At 40.9% G+C, this 16,984-nt stretch overlaps 1 protein-coding gene across 3 annotated transcripts; it reads left to right on the forward strand.

The window, feature by feature from the left end:
• The first annotated feature begins 207 nt into the window (after positions 1-207).
• On the forward strand, positions 208-14,752 carry PTHLH (parathyroid hormone like hormone). 3 transcript variants are annotated; one of them, XM_058743242.1, is made up of 5 exons: positions 2,746-2,854; positions 3,182-3,210; positions 3,419-3,541; positions 9,515-9,937; positions 14,280-14,752. In XM_058743242.1, exons 3-5 carry the CDS (start codon positions 3,441-3,443, stop codon positions 14,287-14,289), a joined length of 534 nt encoding a protein of 177 aa, XP_058599225.1. In that variant the 5' UTR covers positions 2,746-2,854; positions 3,182-3,210; positions 3,419-3,440; the 3' UTR covers positions 14,290-14,752. The 3 variants fall into 3 exon arrangements, with proteins under 3 accessions (XP_058599226.1, XP_058599225.1, XP_058599223.1); XM_058743243.1 differs by lacking the exons at positions 2,746-2,854; positions 3,182-3,210 and adding an exon at positions 208-394; XM_058743240.1 differs by lacking the exon at positions 3,182-3,210.
• Positions 14,753-16,984: the final 2,232 nt, after the last annotated feature.

The raw sequence follows: 16,984 nt of genomic DNA on the forward strand, positions 1-16,984 counted from the left end.
AAAAAAAGACAAAAACCCTCCTAGTGTGGAGTCAGCTCATGTGTAGTCATGTGGTCTCAGCATTATCACGGAGGTTACTCAGTTATATTGGGAACTAGATTATGATGTCAGAAAATATCCCTTTCAGAAAGGCTAAAAGTCAGGGTCCTGAGTATATATTGAGGAGAATTTCTACTTAACGTAAGAAACAGGGCAGCTTAGAAGAGGTACCTGCTTTCCAATAATTGCCTTTAGTGGGAGCAGAAAAGCCTCCTTACAGGAAGTTTTTAATTCATTTAGACTTCATTTTACTTTTTTGAAGAACAACAACAAAAAAATATTTCTGGAAGAGACTGCTGAGAAGATCCCCTTCCTTTGGCCAGAAGAGCAGAGAAGACTGTAAATCAAGGAAAAGGTGAAGTAATAAATTATGAGGGACCTTCGGTATTCCAAGTATATAAAGGCTATTTATTTTTCCTGTGTCTATATTTTCTCTTTTTGTGGAGGAGAGGAAATTCTAAAAATATTTGATAGATGTTTTGCCATTAACACCAGAAAAGTGTGTGGGGAAAAGAAAGGAGGGAGGGAAAAGGGGGGTCCATTTTTGTTTCATTAGTAGAAAAAGCAACATAAATTAAAGCAGCCTATTGATGGCAGTCTTTAATTTATAATGTTCTGAGAGTAAAATGAATTTATTTACAGCATAGGTGATTTAATATTGTCAATCTGATTTTTGTTTTAACCTTTTATTGGAGGAGGGATGATTTTTTAAAGCTCGGATAGTTTGAAATTTGGCTAAGTACTTTTGGGTTTTTTATCGTGGAAGCAAATATTATCATTTTAATATTAAACAACTTGCAAGTATTAAAGGGTTCATTTGTGATTTACTTTTTTTTTTTTTTTAACGTATTTCCCTCTTTAGATCTAATGAATACATTAAGGCTCCTGTTTCTTTCTGGAAAGAATTTATTATAAATCAGAAAGCGTCAGAGGTTCAAAGGTTGACATTTCTGAGTGCTGATACTTTGTCTTTTCATGCCATGCAAACAGATCTAACATTTAGAAATTCCTAAACGAGGGGAATTGTGGAAATTCCCAGATTTTTTTTTTTTCCAGTCGGAGGAAGCCAAGTTTTTTAAGTATGGAGTTTGGAGTAATCAAATGAGGGAGAAAGGAGCTTGCGAGAAGGGGTGACTTCAACCCAAAGTAGGCAGCTCAAGTTAACTGCAGTTAAGGAGCGGGAAAAGGGAGCCGAGATCCGCGAGGGTCGGGGAGAGGGCGCTATTTCACCCACCCTGGGTAAAATCTGTGGAGCATCAGCCAGGAAGCCAGGCTTGATAAAGGTCAGGTTCCCCAAAATCATCTCAAGTGTCCAAATTCTACTAGCCTTCTAGAGAGTATTAAAAACCTACCAGTGAGGTGGTCTATCTAGAAGACAAACATCCCTTGAATGGTTCTCAACTACCCGAGTTCATTTCAGAAAGATAGAGGAGCCCGCGGGGCGGGCGTTCACATCCGCTGCAATCCTTTCCTAGATGATACTGCCCAGTAATTCAGAGCAGTCTTTATTCCCCGCCCAATAGTTTGGGAAGAACCCCCTGCTTTCCCTTCTCTTCTCCGAGGCAGAGCAGCGCACAGCGATAGTTCCGCTTCATCTGCGGGCTGAAGCGACACGGATAGAGTCGTCCCAGAATATGTAACAGGGGACTGGGCGGGGGGTGGGGTGGGGTGGGGGCGACAGAGTAGGTTGTCCGGGGAAGGGTTGCTTAGGCTCTTGTCGGTGGGCGAAAGGGCCTTGTGCGCTCCCCAGGAGTGTAGGTCCACCTCGGCAATTCAAAGGAGGGTCTCCGTCATGTATGCGGGTTTTCTTGGACCAGCTCCAGATGTCCTCAGCTGTTCTGAGACAGCAAGAAACGCAATCTCGACCTGAAGTCTGAACCCTCTTTTACTCTTCTAAGCGAAGGATCTCCCCCGTCCTTGGCCGATGCTCCCCATTCAGCGGGTCCCAGGAAAGAGCCAGGGAGGAGGGTTCCCATCTCGCTCCCCGAGATCCCGGGCGGACTCAGGGCTCCTTAAAGCCACGGGCCAAAGGCCCGCGACCTCCCCGCCGAGTATTCCGGGCGCCCGCGCTCTGCGGCCCCGACTCCTTGGCCTCTTCCTTGCCCGCTCGCCCCCGGCGGCCTCGGGGCCCGCGCGTCCAGCCGGGCGCGGCTGCTGCGGCGCGCCGGGAGCCTCGACTGTTCCCGGCCGCCCGCACGCCCTCGGGGACCTCAGCTCGCAGATCCGCCGCGTAGTCTGCGGCCGGTCGGACCCAGCGGCAACCAGCAGATCCACCCACGCCCCCGGCCCCAGGACTGCGCGCGGCGGGACTGGCGCTCTGGGGTGGGGCTCGGCGGAGCTCGGGGCAGCGCCGGGGGCGGCGGAGCCGAAGGCGCGGGGAACTCCGGGGCTCGCAGCACACTCCCAGCTCAGGGCTCCCCTCTGCTCGCTCGGGCCGCCCGGGGCCCGCTCGGGCCGCCCGTCGCCGCCCCCGCCCCCCGCGCGTCCGCGCCCTCGCTCGCCCCGCGCGCGTTCCAAGTGCGCCACCTCTTTGCGACTAGCTCACTTCTCCGGCAGGTTTGCCTGGGAGCGTGTGAACATTCCTCTGCTAGGCTTTCAACTCGCCTCCAACCTGCGCCGCCCGGCCAGCATGCCTCCCCGCCCGTGAAGCGGGGCCGCCGCTGCCCTGCCGCTCGGGCCGCCGCCTCCCCTCCGCGCCGCTATTAACCCGCCCTCGTTGCCACCTGGCCCTCCTGATCGACGACACGCGCACTTGAAACTTGTTCTCAGGGTGTGTGGAATCAACTTTCCGGAAGCAACCAGCCCACCAGAGGAGGTAGACAGACAGCTATGTATATATATGTGGGTCTCTACAAGTGGCTCTGGAACAAGACGGCCTGGTTCGCAAAGACGCTGACTTCAGAGGGGGAAACTTTCTTCTCTTTTTAGGAAGGAGTTAGCTCTGCTCCACGAACCTAGCACTGCCGGCTAGATTAATTAGACATTGATAGGGAAGAGGTGTAAACACGCTGCGCATCATTGATGCATATATACAACCATTTCATTGTGGTTATTATTTCAGAGGAACGTCTCTGATTTGTTGTTGTTGTTGTTCTTTTTCTTCCCTTTTGGTGCCTTTTTGCCTGTGTGGTTTTGGAAAAAGCACAGTTGCAGTAGCTGGTTCCTAAATAAGTAAGTGCTGAGAGGCTTCAGAGAAAGTTTTTTTTGTTTTTTTTTTTTTTTCCTTTTCTTTTCTTTTCCTTTCTTTTTTCTTTGCAACTTGGGAGATGCCCTTGGTGTTGAAGAGATTATTTGAGAAGAGGCTAAGGCGGGAGCGTGGTAGTACGGGGAGATGGAGATTCCGGACTGACACTTCGGGTCCCTTTCCACTCTGTTGCAGGTCCCGCGAGCGAGAGGATACGATGCTGCGGCGGCTGGTTCAGCAGTGGAGCGTCGCGGTGTTCCTGCTGAGCTACTCGGTGCCCTCCTGCGGGCGCTCGGTGGAGGAACTCGGCCGCCGGCTGTAAGTGCCCCGTCCTCCTCTGGGCGCCGGGTGAGGGCTGGGAAGGCCAGGGGGAGAGGCCACCAGGCTGGGGCGCTGCCGAGGGCTCGCAGCGGTCACTGATGCTTCTTGCCCGAGTTAAAAAGCAGGGAGATCCGGCTACCTGCCGGGGGTTGAGACCGTGTCCTTGAAACCCCAGCGGGAGAACTGGTTGAACCTCAAGGGGCTACGGTCAAGAGACAAATTTGATACGAGTTTCCAAAAGAGGGAGCGCAGAGTCTCCTTTCGACAAAGATGATCTGCCTCTAGTGAAAAATAAAAGTTTATACTTTGAGGACCTGGGAAGGGTTTGAAACCCCGAAGATTACAGGAGACAGATAACTCGGAAGGAGCTGAGGGAGCCACGGTACACATGTCTGTGTGCGCTTGATTTACATGCTGAATGTGGGTGGCAGTTTGTGCGTGCAATGCAAAAGCCTTACATCTAACTTTATTATGAATGACATAATTTTAAGCATATAAAATGGACCACATTACATAATGAAGGCATATTATATAATAAAGTAGTAACAACTTTGCAATGGCACAACTCCAACATTAGTATTGATACAGTTCAGGGACGCTGGAGTGCTTGACTCCAAAATGAATATTAGGTGTGGAAACTTGTTTTTTCTTGGAATTATTGCTAACAGCTCTTTAATCTGCAGTCAAATATTTGCATTGTAGACTGAAAACTTGTGTTTTGGCATTCTCATCTGGTGGTTCTTTTAAGGATAATTTTGACTTTAACATAATCATACATCCAAGCACACCAGAGCAATATCACCGTGTTGTATGACTGCAAAGTTGGAAGAACAGTAGAGTAACACTATCTTAATACAAATCTGTTGGACCTAGCGGTACGTTAATGTGTATAATACCATGTTTGGGTGATCTTGAACCTGCAGACTCAGTATTCAGGATGGGAAAACCATAAAGTTTCAGAACTGAGAGGAGTTTGCCTCTGGAGAAGGAATTAAGGAGCTTTTACACTAACAATAAAAATAGCAATATCCAATATTTACAGTCAAGTTCATGGTGCTTCCTTGTAAATTCCCAACGGTGTACAAAAAGGCAACTGTTTTATATGTGCCCTTGGTCTATTACTATTAGAGCAGAAAATCCTTAAATGAAATTGCTTTAGACATGTCTGAACCTTGGCACCAAAATGAAAATCTATTATGAATCTCCTAAGGCAAATTGTGTAAAACATTGTACTAAAGATAAAGCTATATTGTATTCTTCAAATCAATGTTTTGCTGGTGTATTTCTGAAAACTGTCTTTAGACTTTTTGCTCCTTTTGAGATTTGTTTTAAATTATTTAAAATCCATGTATTAATAGAGATGAGGAGTGAATTTTTAAAAGCATGCTTAAATACTGGCCAAGAAATACTGTCTTGGAACAGAGCCAATTTTTTCTTTAAAGTTTCTTGAGAAATACCTGTTTTCTCTTTTGAGAAACAGTAAATGGACCATAATTAAATCCACAGTTATGACATAAAAATAGTGCTAAGTTGTCCTAAAGGCTATTTTTAACTCTTTCTTTGTTGCACCTTGCAAAATAAACATCAGAAACCATTTACCAGCCAGAGACTCTGTTATAGTTTTGTTTGTGGGTGAAATATAATATTGTAGTTAAACACTCACACTCAGCAGATGGTTATAAAACTACCACAAAACATTCTTATAGTTAATGGCTAATAGATCATCAAATTACAGCCATGGTTTTTCATGAAGGCTGAAATCATCAGTAGATGAAGATGTTCCATCAAATTATTGCAGCCAAAAGGAGTTTAAAAAAAAAACAACAAGTCATTATTTTTGCATTGGTGCCAAATAACAGTAAATTTTTTGTGCTAGACAAAACATTAGTCTACTATTACATTAAATCAACCTAATTTCTTGAAAGAAATGTTAACATATAATCAAATTGTATTACTCCCCATTACTCTTCATGCCAAATATTAAGGAAACTGCTTTAGCTGTTTTTTCTAACTAGGGACTAACTTGGAGGGCGGTGTGGGGGGCGGGGGGACTACTATAACAATACCACTTCCTAAGCCATGCAAAGGAAGCAATTATAAGTTGTCATAGTCCAAAGGATTTTAATTAATGGGACTGGAGTATGAATAAATTGGAAGTTGCAAAGTGAGGCCTCGAGATATTCTTGTCCAGATGAACATGGCTCTGGGCAGGTAGCAGCATTTGTGTCTAAGTTAGACAGGGAATCCCAGCAAATTCAGAAACCTAAAACATAATTGGCTGATTTGCCTGGGAGCCAGACTGGGTCTATTCCATTTAATGAAAAGCATAACTTTTGACTGAGTCATTTGGGTTGGAAGGGACTTGTGGTGAGTCATCCTCACTCTAAGGCCCGGACCCTGCCTCTTGCATGTACCACAGAACTTTTCTTCTCAAACCCAGACTCCTTCCTGAGTAGCTGAGCATCAGCACAAGCATATGCTGCTGCTTCTGTGTTAGGAGAGGCAATCCTATCCCTCCCTTTACTCCCTGTGTTCCTTGATAGCTCCTTGGACATTTACTCTTCTCTGAAAACTACCGAGAGTGATTTTTCTTGAAAGCAGAAGAGCTATATTTTGGCTGAATTTAGAGTTACCCATGTTAAGCATTTCACCCATATTTCTGCAATTTTTTTTTACAATAATCAAAGAAGACCATAAACATACCATGTTAGGTGTGTAATAAATGCATGAGAACCACTGTGCCGTGGAATGTGTGCAGAGGTACAGAGTAATAGACTATTATTGAGGCCATATTTGCCACTTAAATATTTCAGAATTATCCAAATTGAAAGCCTCCTGAATGTGGATTCATTGTTCCCCACCTATGTGTATCTAGTTTGTACATGCTAGTCATTTACCCTTGTGTCAGTTCATGTCTTGTTTTGAAAATAAATAGAACGTTCTATGGATCTAATTTCTTGCTGATGATAAAGATACTATTATATTCCTGATCCTCGAGCACAGTTGCCCCATCAGAAATTCATTCTTGACAATATTTTAAATGCAGAAGTCTTTGAACTGTTAATTGTGTTAACTCCATTTCAGATTTAGCACTTAAGAAAATCTGTGTTTTCTCAGTTTAGATTAACAAGTCCTCCTAAGAGGCAGAGAGAAACTTTGTAAGCCACAAGAGATATACTATTTTAAACTGGACAAAGTTGTGCCATCTTTGTAGGCTTTTTATAAAATAGAAGGATAGAATGATCACTCCTTTTCTCATGAGAACCATCCTGGGAAAGTGCAGTGCTTGGGTTAAGAAGGCACTGTGACTCACAGTTGACAGGCTGGCCAAGATGACAGACATACATGCCAGGCAGAGGGGGCATACACAGTGGTGGCCTGATTAGAACATACCAACCATTAAAAGTTTTGGCTTGGAGTTAAGCTAGAATGGGCTGTATTATACATTTGAAGAGCAATACAGAGGCGGTGGTTATCTGCCAGGATTGAGAAAGAACTAAAAGCCCCTGATACTGTAAGTGATCGTTGGTTAAGAACTTCTTTTACTGTGACATTTTGCTAAAAGATACTCATTAAACTGCAATACTTATAAAATATGCAGTTAAATCAGTCCCATTCTTTAAAAATGTTATTAGAGAGTATAAATGTATTATACCAAAACCTCAAATTTGTATATTATTAAAAGTTTCCAGAATACTAACTGTGGCCATAAAGTAAGTGAATTTTAATCTAGTCACATGTGGCACCTTCAAAAAGGAAGAGAGACTCCTTCATGCCTCATTTAAACCAGGCTCCTGTTAAATTCCTTTCCATTAAGTCATGTCTTTTTTGAACAAGCTGCATGCCTTAAAGCCGGTCCACACTCTAAAATACTAAAAGGAAGCTGGTATTCTGACCATAAGATCTAGAGAAATAATGCCTGTATTTTCATGTCTTACTCTTCTTTGACTCACAGTAGAACTAGAAAATCTCTCATTCCCCCTGTGGAAATCCAAACTTCTAGAAATCCTAGTTCTTTGTTTTGGTGATGAAAATGGACTTGTTGGAACAGTAAGGTTGATCTTCAAGGAAGCTGATAAATTGCTATCCATTTGCCCTTCATCATGGTTCTCACCACAGGCTTTTTTACTCCCTGCCCTTTGCTTCTTATTTCCTCAACATACACTTCTTCTTCCACAGAAGAAAGGACTGAGGAAGTTGAAAAGCAATCTTTGGTTTCAGAATCAGAGGACCTGGTTTTTGGATCCCTGGTTCTGTCTGTTCTCAGTTTGAGGGCAAGGGCAAGTCATTAGTTTCTCTGAACCTCAACTTCCCCATCTATAAAATGAAGACAATGCTATTTTTATTTGTTACATTTCTCTGAGGAGTTGAAGAAGTTGTACTAATGAAGGCAGATGAGGGATCCAGATATTGTGTGTCAGAGAGGTAAGAATATATGGGGTATCGCCCTGTGAAGTACCCTCAGAAACTTGTAAATGAACCACTTTGAAGAGCTCTACAGTGGTAGAAATTGGAGTAAGGTGAGGTAGAGTTGAAGCACGCATGATATGACTGATTAATGTGTGTCATCCCTACATATGGTCAATAATATACAGACAGGATAATACAAGAATATATGCATGGACAATTTAAGCAAGAGTCAGGATGTCATCTAAAAGGACTGATGGAAAATTAGTTTATTCTTTTCCACTATATTTTCATTAGAGTGTTGTTTAAACAGGAAAGTCACTTCATATTTGTTCACAGAGATTTTTTTTAAGACAAGAAGGCTAAGTAGAAAAGTGAATTTTTTAATTAAGTACTAAGGATAATACCCTCTGAAATTCTAAATTAAAAAAAAAAAACTCAATGTGGGGAAGAAATAGAAATATCTTAATTTAAACACAAAGAAACCCCTTTTAAAGAGACCACCCATTACTCTACAGAAAAATAGACATTCTCTCCCTGACACTTGGCTTTCAAATATAGGTTCTTGGCTGCCTGTAATCTATTTTATGTTAAAATTCAGTCTGTTAGGTCGTTATCTAGACAGGCTTTACTGCTCATTTCATCTTCAGCCTTTGTTTGCCTTTATTCCTACAGCATGCTGTTCTTTTTTTTTTTTTCTCTTCTTTTTTTTTTAATTTTTTTTAATGTTTATTTATTTTTGAGACAGAGAGAGACAGAGCATGAACGGGGGAGGGGCAGAGAGAGAGGGAGACACAGAATCGGAAGCAGGCTCCAGGCTCTGAGCCATCAGCCCAGAGCCCGACACGGGGCTCGAACTCACGGACCGTGAGATCGTGACCTGAGCCGATGTCGGAAGCTTAACCGACTGAGCCACCCAGGCGCCTCAGCATGCTGTTCTTTGAGAGTCAATATTATTATTTTCCTAATAGGGGAGCAGTGTGTGTGTGTGTGTGTGTGTGTGTCTGAGAGAGAGAGAGAGAGAGAGAGAGAGAGAACGAACGAGAGAGCAAGAGAAAGAGAGAACATGCACTTGTGCGCATGCATGCGTGTCCGGGTGAGTACTCAAGTAAATTCAGCCTCCTTTTCATTTCTAGTCTAGGACTTCTGGATTTATTTTCCCAACACAAGTCTGAAAAACCTGAAAAGAATCTCAGTGGTTTCTGTCCATTGCTGAGTATAACTGAATCATAACGTTTTAAGTTGAGAAGAATATAAAACTCTCTGAATCTGACCCCTTCCTTTTAAATGGAGAGAGGCCATGAGGCCAGAGAATGTCCGTGTTCTCACCAAAGTCACAGACCTAGAGTGGCATAAATGGGATCTGGGGCTGCAGCCCCCTAGCTGCCTGCACTTCCCTTCCCACTCTGCACTTTCCCTGCTTCACAAGTTGGCTGCACTTCCAGCTCATGCTCTGTATAGGACCAAACAGAAAACTAAAGGGCTTTCCTCTTGTCTTTGAGGTCTATGCCAACAAACTAAAATTGTATTATTTTCTTCTTTCCTGCTATTTTTTTCGTAAAGCAAAAGAGCTGTGTCTGAACATCAGCTCCTTCATGACAAGGGGAAATCTATCCAAGACTTACGACGACGATTCTTCCTTCACCACCTGATTGCAGAAATCCACACAGCTGAAATCAGAGCTACCTCGGAGGTTTCCCCCAACTCCAAGCCTGCTCCCAACACAAAGAACCACCCAGTCCGATTTGGGTCTGACGATGAGGGCAGATACCTAACTCAGGAAACCAACAAGGTGGAGACATACAAAGAGCAGCCACTGAAGACACCCGGCAAGAAAAAGAAAGGTAAACCTGGAAAACGCAAGGAGCAGGAAAAAAAGAAACGGCGAACTCGGTCTGCCTGGCTAAACTCTGGTGTGGCTGGGAGTGGGCTAGATGGGGACCACCCATGTGACATCTCTGCGACATCGCTGGAGCTCAATTTACGGTAAATGGCTTCTGTGCCCCATAGCCTTTGCTCGGTGCTCTCCGCTGGGGTGTGTAATGTCCCTTCCACTGTGGCTTGGACAAACCTAGAATGTCTTCCCTTTCTGTCCTTCTATCAATTGCTCCACAATTTCAAAGCTTAATGAAAGCAAGATGGCTCCGAATATTGTCTGCTTTCATACAGTGTCCTCCTATGCCCTCTATACACACCAGCATTGAATAACCCATTTCTCTTCCTCCACCATCACACCCCAACACCAATCCTTTACTCCTCCACTAAAGAATTTCTTTTTTTCGTCAGGCTTCAGAAGCTAGGGACCACCTTCATCATTTGTTGGAGGAGTGTATTTATTCCCCTACTCTCACAGCTTGGCAAACTTTCTCAACTGTTTTTCATTTTTTACTTTTTTTTTCACTTCAGGGGCAAACACAGAAGGCTTTGATATAATCTACAAATACGACTGAATAATACTGTAGCATAGACAATTCTGAGTCAGACACATTTTTCATTTCATTACATTTAATTGAACCTTAAGTTTATCTTTATTTAAATAAATGTTAAAAATTTGAACATACACTCTGAATTTATTTAATTAAATTTCCCTCTGGTTTCTACCAACACGTGAAAAAAAAATCATGATTTCTGAAAATTTTTAAATGTTGACTTGGGAAGGACATAAGTTTTTCTCATGTATCTATTTATCCACTGGCAAGTTGAAATCATTTTCTAGCGTATGGCAGTAGAAATAATAAAACTTCACATTTACATGGCTTGTTCATCCTTGGCTCACAAATGCCGGTGGTAATGGCATTCATTGACTTTGGGGTCAAATACCTTAAGTTCAGATCTTGGCTCTGAACTTACTAAAGTTCACAACCTTGGGCAAACTACATGGTCTTTCTGAGACTCATTTTTCTCTTATGTGAAATGAAGACAATAACTGTAACAACCTCATAGGGTTGGCTGAAGATTAAATGAGATTATGTGGGTTAAATGCTTGTCTTAGTAAACAATAAAGTGCAACTTGTTGTTTTGGTGCTTTTAGATCTAGTGCTGATTGTTTACCTGGATATGTGTGTTTCTGTGAGGCAAAAAAGCAGCAAATATTAATCTCATTTTATAAACTAGAAAACCCAGGCATTCCATGGCTGAAGGACCTGAGTAGCCCTGAGAATTGGATTTCCCCATTTCTGGATTTTTAGGCCAGGACTATGTTAGTGTCGCCTCTTGATTCAGATGTTTCCACCAACAAGATCTTTCTTGCCTTTTTACTTTTCAGTACAAGTCTTCTGTGGGCTTTGAAAGAAGGGGGAAACTATACAAGGATGTGTCATATGCAGCTAATGATCTCATTAATTAGAGTCCCATGTTACTTCTCCAGGCCTTTCCTCTCACTAGTAGAGATGGGATTACAGGGTGATGTTTCAGAGAGGAGTTTGAACTTGTTTACCATCACTTCTGTCTTTGAGTCAGGTTGACAAAACTCATCATTAAATAGTGTAAAAAAGGATAACTATATCAGACAAATAGTACAGCTTCAGTAATTAATGAGTAATGACACTAGAGGAACCTTTAGCAGAGTGAATGACCTATTCTGCAAATATCGAATGGATCTATAATGTGTAACCGAACCTATGAATCTTGGCTCAAAGCACATATTTAATGTATTTTAAGAAAGGATCCTTATATTTATAGCTAATGCAAGGGTTTTTTTGCCAGAAGCTATTTTTACCATTGTCTTACTCTTTGTGTGTGTACATGTATATATTAGAAAAACAAAAGTATAAATACTTTTTCTATGGATTTCATTTATTTAAGATTTGAAGTATCTGGGAATTTAATGAAATTCGGCACTCATCAACTCTTATGCCCAAAGCTACCCCTCTCGTAAAGGAGACTAGTAAAAATTAGGCAGCGGCCTAATCAAATCCAGACCTAGGACTGGAAGAAGGAGAACGTTTCTGCTTCTCCTTTCTGTTTCCCGGTTGTGAGGGACATTCATGGAAAGCACTGTTTGTTTGGCAGCCGGATCTTGGCACTCTCCCAGTACAACCCAACCGAGGTTCAGGGAAGATCGGGGAAATTTAGGAGTGTACTGGTGAGAATATACGGGGCCAGGCAAATGTTCTAATCCAAATAGAATCCTTTCAGAATAACTATTTTAAAGTTTTGTAAGCAACCAACCTTTTATGAGTGTCCTGTCTTTAGTCTCTTGACATTATTAGGCAATGACCTGAGAGGTCTGATGAACTGGCAAGCATGAGCTTTATTATAATATAAGTAGTATTTCTTAAGAGAAACTACTGTACTAAAACTGTCTGGCTCCTTGCACGTGAACCAGTGGGAAATACATAGTTTAAATGTTGGAAATTACATTTTGGAATTTTTGATGTTGCAAATGAGATGTCCAGATACAATAGGACTCGTTTAATTGAGACCATATATTTTTTTCTTGATAAATATGACTTAGAAATAATACAAAAGCTTTTCAGTATTCAAAAAAACTCTAAAGTGTTGTCATACGCACAGATACACACTAAACATACACGTATACTTTCAGGTCATGTTTTATGTTTTACTTGGCTATCCCAATATGTGCTTTTATAACAAGCCAACAGGATAGACAAGGAGAAATACAATTAAAAGATCTTTTCCTTGGTCCTTTTTTAAATAATTATTTTAACGTTTATTTTTGACAGAGAGAGAGCATGCACATGCACGTGCACGAGTTGGGGAGGGGCAGAGAGAGAGAGAGAGAGAGGGAAACACAGAATCTGAAGCAGGCTCCAGGCTCTGAGCTGTCAGCACAGAGCCCAACAAGGGGCTTGAACTCACAAACCATGAGATCATGATCTAAGCCGAAGTCATATACCTAACTGATTGAGCCACCAGGTGCCCCTCCTTGGTCCTTAATGTATTTCTTTTCTCTTTCTTTCCTTCTGAGAACATAATTGTGGAAAATACTCTTCATTCCCTCCTTGCCTGTGTTATTCTTAAGTTCAATTCACTAGATACTGTTCAGTAAGAAAACATTTTAAAATTGGTACAGCACACAAATTATTGAGTTTTACAGTCACCTTTAAGATTGTATTCATAACATACATTCATATCCACCAGCCATTTAAAATTTAATCTTAAATTATTTTCTCTACAATTAGGAGCTATTTTACCATTCCAATCAAAACTATTGTTGAAGAGGTCAATTTTTTTAAGACCTAAAAATACCCTCAAGGCTCAACTTACTTTTCTTTAAGCTGCAGGTAGAGTTCCTAAATTGTCAAGAATGGGCTCTCCTGTGGGTCTCACCCCCATATAGGTCTGCCATGTAAAACTCTGCCCACATTCTGGCTGCTAATGCAATGGCACAGCCAATCGAATTCAATTCTATAGTTGCTTCCTTAGAAACTACTATGTATTCAGTGAAATATACTACACAAAGAGAAGAGAAAGGGAGAGAGAAAAGCAGAGAAAATGTTGCTAGTCCATCTTAAAATACTGTGACTACGGTGTTTTAGAAGGGGTTAAAAAAGGTGTCAGTCCCAAGTGGTAATTTATTCTGAGTAATAAACACCTTGAGCTGAAATACTGCCGCTTTATGCTTTTATATCAATTGATTCTTATACTCTAAGTTAGGCTTTCCTGATTTCTAATTGTAGATCGCTTCTAGAAACCAGCAGAATGAGAGCCAAATAATTCTTAGTTTTGACTTCACAAACTAAAATCCAAAAATAGTTTCATTCATTAGTGTTTAAGGACAGCTAAAGGAATGACCGATAACATAAAATCATCAACCAAACATACTGTTTAATTACACATCCTTTCAACATTTACTCCAAATCACACACTTTACTCTCTTAACAGTCATTATCTTAGCAAAAGATTGGCCAAATGGAAACCTAAACAGAATTAGTAACATTTGGGTCACCCTTGGCAGGCATCACTGGGGAATAAACTTCTAGCAAGGTGTATTTGATGATAGATTGTACAACCTAGCCTTATTTCCAAACTCTCAAATGTGTCCCTTCTCTTCCCAAACTTTCCAGTTGGCAGCTTTGGGAAATTCTCCTAGGGTCTCCTTTTTCAGACAAAGAATGTAGAATTAGAAATGCAAGCCCTTTCTCTTTCTGTGCTATGTTGACCATTGGATGGTATTAAAGACCCTGCCTGTAGCAAAGATTCTGGAGGGTCAGATCCCACAGGTACCTCCTATTGGGAATATTCATAAGAAATCCCTGGAATCTTTTCAATTGTGATTCTATGTTCCTTTATTTTTTATGCCCTTTTATTTGTCAAGGAGAAGTAACCTATTTTCTCTTCTTCTTTCCCTTCCTTCTCTTTTCAGGAGGCATTGAAATCTTTAGCAAAGACATTCAGAGGACGTATTACAGGATTCTGTAATAGTGAACATATGGAAAGTATTAGAAATATTTATTGTCTGTAAATACTGTAAATGCATTGGAATAAAACTGTCTTCCCATTGCTCTATGAAACTGCACATTGGTCATTGTGAATATTTTTTTGCCAAGGCTAATCCAATTATTATTATCACATTTACCATAATTTATTTTGTCAACTGATGTATTTATTTTGTAAATGTATCTTGGTGCTGCTGAATTTCTATATTTTTTGTAACATAATGCACTTTAGATATACATATCAAGTATGTTGATAAATGACACAATAAAGTGTCTCTATTTTGTGGTTGATTTTAATAATGCCTAAATATAATTATCCAAACTGATTTTCCTCTGTGCATGTAAAAATAGCAGTATTTTAAATTTGTAAAGAATGTCTAATAAAATATAATCTAAATTACATCATGAGTCAGAAGGTGAATTATATATATACCCTTTAAGATTTCTACTAGAAGGAACATGATGTAATTTTTTAAACTGTATTGAATATGGTCTTAAGTATAATATGTTTATATTGGTACATATTCCAATATTTTCACATTAGCTTTTAGTTTAAAAACCACCTAAAATGTGTTTTGTCCAGTATTTAAGTTCAATTCAGTAGAATGGCTGAACTACCTAGACATCCTTTTATGAAATACGTCCAATTTGAAGTGAAGACAGGAGAGGGCAGGAAAAAAAAAAAGAGAGAAGTCAAGAGAAAATATTAAAAATTACTCTCTGAAACTTAGTCCAGCCAGAAATGGAAAAAAAAGGAGGCAGATCAGGAACTTTAAGGCCAGGGGTAATTTTCGCCAATGTTAAGTTTAATTTGAAAGGGCTTGCTCTCACTGGTAACAACAATAAGCAGAAAAGAGCAACTTGAGAATTCTACCAGAGAAAAGGAAAGATCTGGGATACTTGTGACAGCTCAAAAAATCCTTCACAGGGGAAGACTGCTTTACTGTTTCATACCTCACAGTCCTGGGGATTTTGGTCGCCAACAGCACGTTGTAATGCCATGTGCAATTTCCACTGTGAATATCATCCTACGTTTCCTACCTTTATGTGCAGATGAAAACAAACATCTTTCCTTATGGATTTAAAAAAAATTAATTTTTATTTATTTTGAGAAAGAGAGAGAGAGAGACAGACAGACAGACAGACAGACAGACTGGGGAGGGCAGACAGAGAGGGAGACACAGAATCCGAAGCAGGTTCCAGGCTCTGAGCTGTCAGTGCAGAGCCCGATGCAGGGCTCGAACCCGTGAACCGTGAGATCATGACCTGAGCTGAAGTCAGAAGCTCAACCGACTGAACCACCAAGGCACTCCTGGAATTTTTTCTTTAACTGTCTGTAGCTTAGGACATGTCAGTAAAAACACAACAAAAAGCCTATGAACCAAGCAAGCACATATTTAGAAACTATTCTGTTTATGCTCCCAATCCTATAAGATATCTATTAGATGTTTGAGAGATGCAAGCAAGAAGTAATATGCTGCAACTACCCTCAAAATTCTCCCATTCTAGTGGGTACATTATACACACATACATTTACAAGAAACAATTAAATGTTGTATTCAAGAAACTAGGAAATGATCCAAAATTCTATGAACATTTTTTTTTTAAAGTTTTGTTTACTTATTTGGAGAGAGAGTTGGAGGGATAGAGAGAGAGGGAGAGAGAATCCTAAGCAGGCTTCACACTATCAGTGCAGAGCCTGATGCAGGGCTTAAACTCACAAACAGTGAGACAGTGACCGCAGGTGAAGACAAGAGTCAGACCCTTAGCAGACTGAGCCACCCAGGTGCCCCTTCTCTGAACATTTTAAAAAGGAATAACACACACACACACACACACACACAGGGAGAGATTGGTCTGAGCTGTATATGATTAGAATGTTTCTTGGGGGAATATTCAAAGCTTGAACTTATTCATATTTTCACTTGAGTCCCATAGCCTTCAAAATAGATCCATATTACTATTTTTTGGTAAGAAATGTGAACCTATGTTAGTAAGCAAAATCTAGAATCTGTGCTTAGCTTCACATATGAATTTGTTGGATTTGGTTTTTAGCATTCAGAAGTTGAAGGCCAATACACTAAATCCCATATAATGCAACTAGTTTGAAGTGCCATAACAGATATGGCCACATTTTGCAGAACTCCATCTGAAACTCTAAATCTTTTTTTTTTTTTAATATATGAAATTTACTGTCAAATTGGTTTCCATACAACACCCAGTGCTCATCCCAAAAGGTGCCCTCCTCAATACCCATCACCCACCCTACCCTCCCTCCCACCCCCCATCAACCCTCAGTTTGTTCTCAGTTTTTAACAGTCTCTTATGCTTTGGCTCTCTCCCACTCTAACCTCTTTTTTTTTTTTTTCCTTCCCCTCCCCCATGGGTTTCTGTTACGTTTCTCAGGATCCACATAAGAGTGAAACCATATGGTATCTGTCTTTCTCTGTATGGCTTATTTCACTTAGCATCACACTCTCCAGTTCCATCCATGTTGCTACAAAAGGCCATATTTCATTCTTTCTCATTGCCACGTAGTATTCCATTGTGTATATAAACCACAATTTCTTTATCCATTCATCAGTTGATGGACATTTAGGCTCTTTCCATAATTTGGCTATTGTTGAGAGTG

Source organism: Neofelis nebulosa, chromosome 8 (assembly GCF_028018385.1).
Source record: "Neofelis nebulosa isolate mNeoNeb1 chromosome 8, mNeoNeb1.pri, whole genome shotgun sequence".
Lineage (NCBI taxonomy): Eukaryota > Metazoa > Chordata > Mammalia > Carnivora > Felidae > Neofelis > Neofelis nebulosa.

Bases quoted from the DNA above. Each gene is read 5' to 3' on its own strand.
- PTHLH (XM_058743243.1), top strand. From the start codon at position 3,441: ATGCTGCGGCGGCTGGTTCAGCAGTGGAGCGTCGCGGTGTTCCTGCTG. The intron at 3,542-9,514 runs GTAAGTGCCCCG...TTTTTCGTAAAG, and splicing joins GAGGAACTCGGCCGCCGGCT to CAAAAGAGCTGTGTCTGAAC.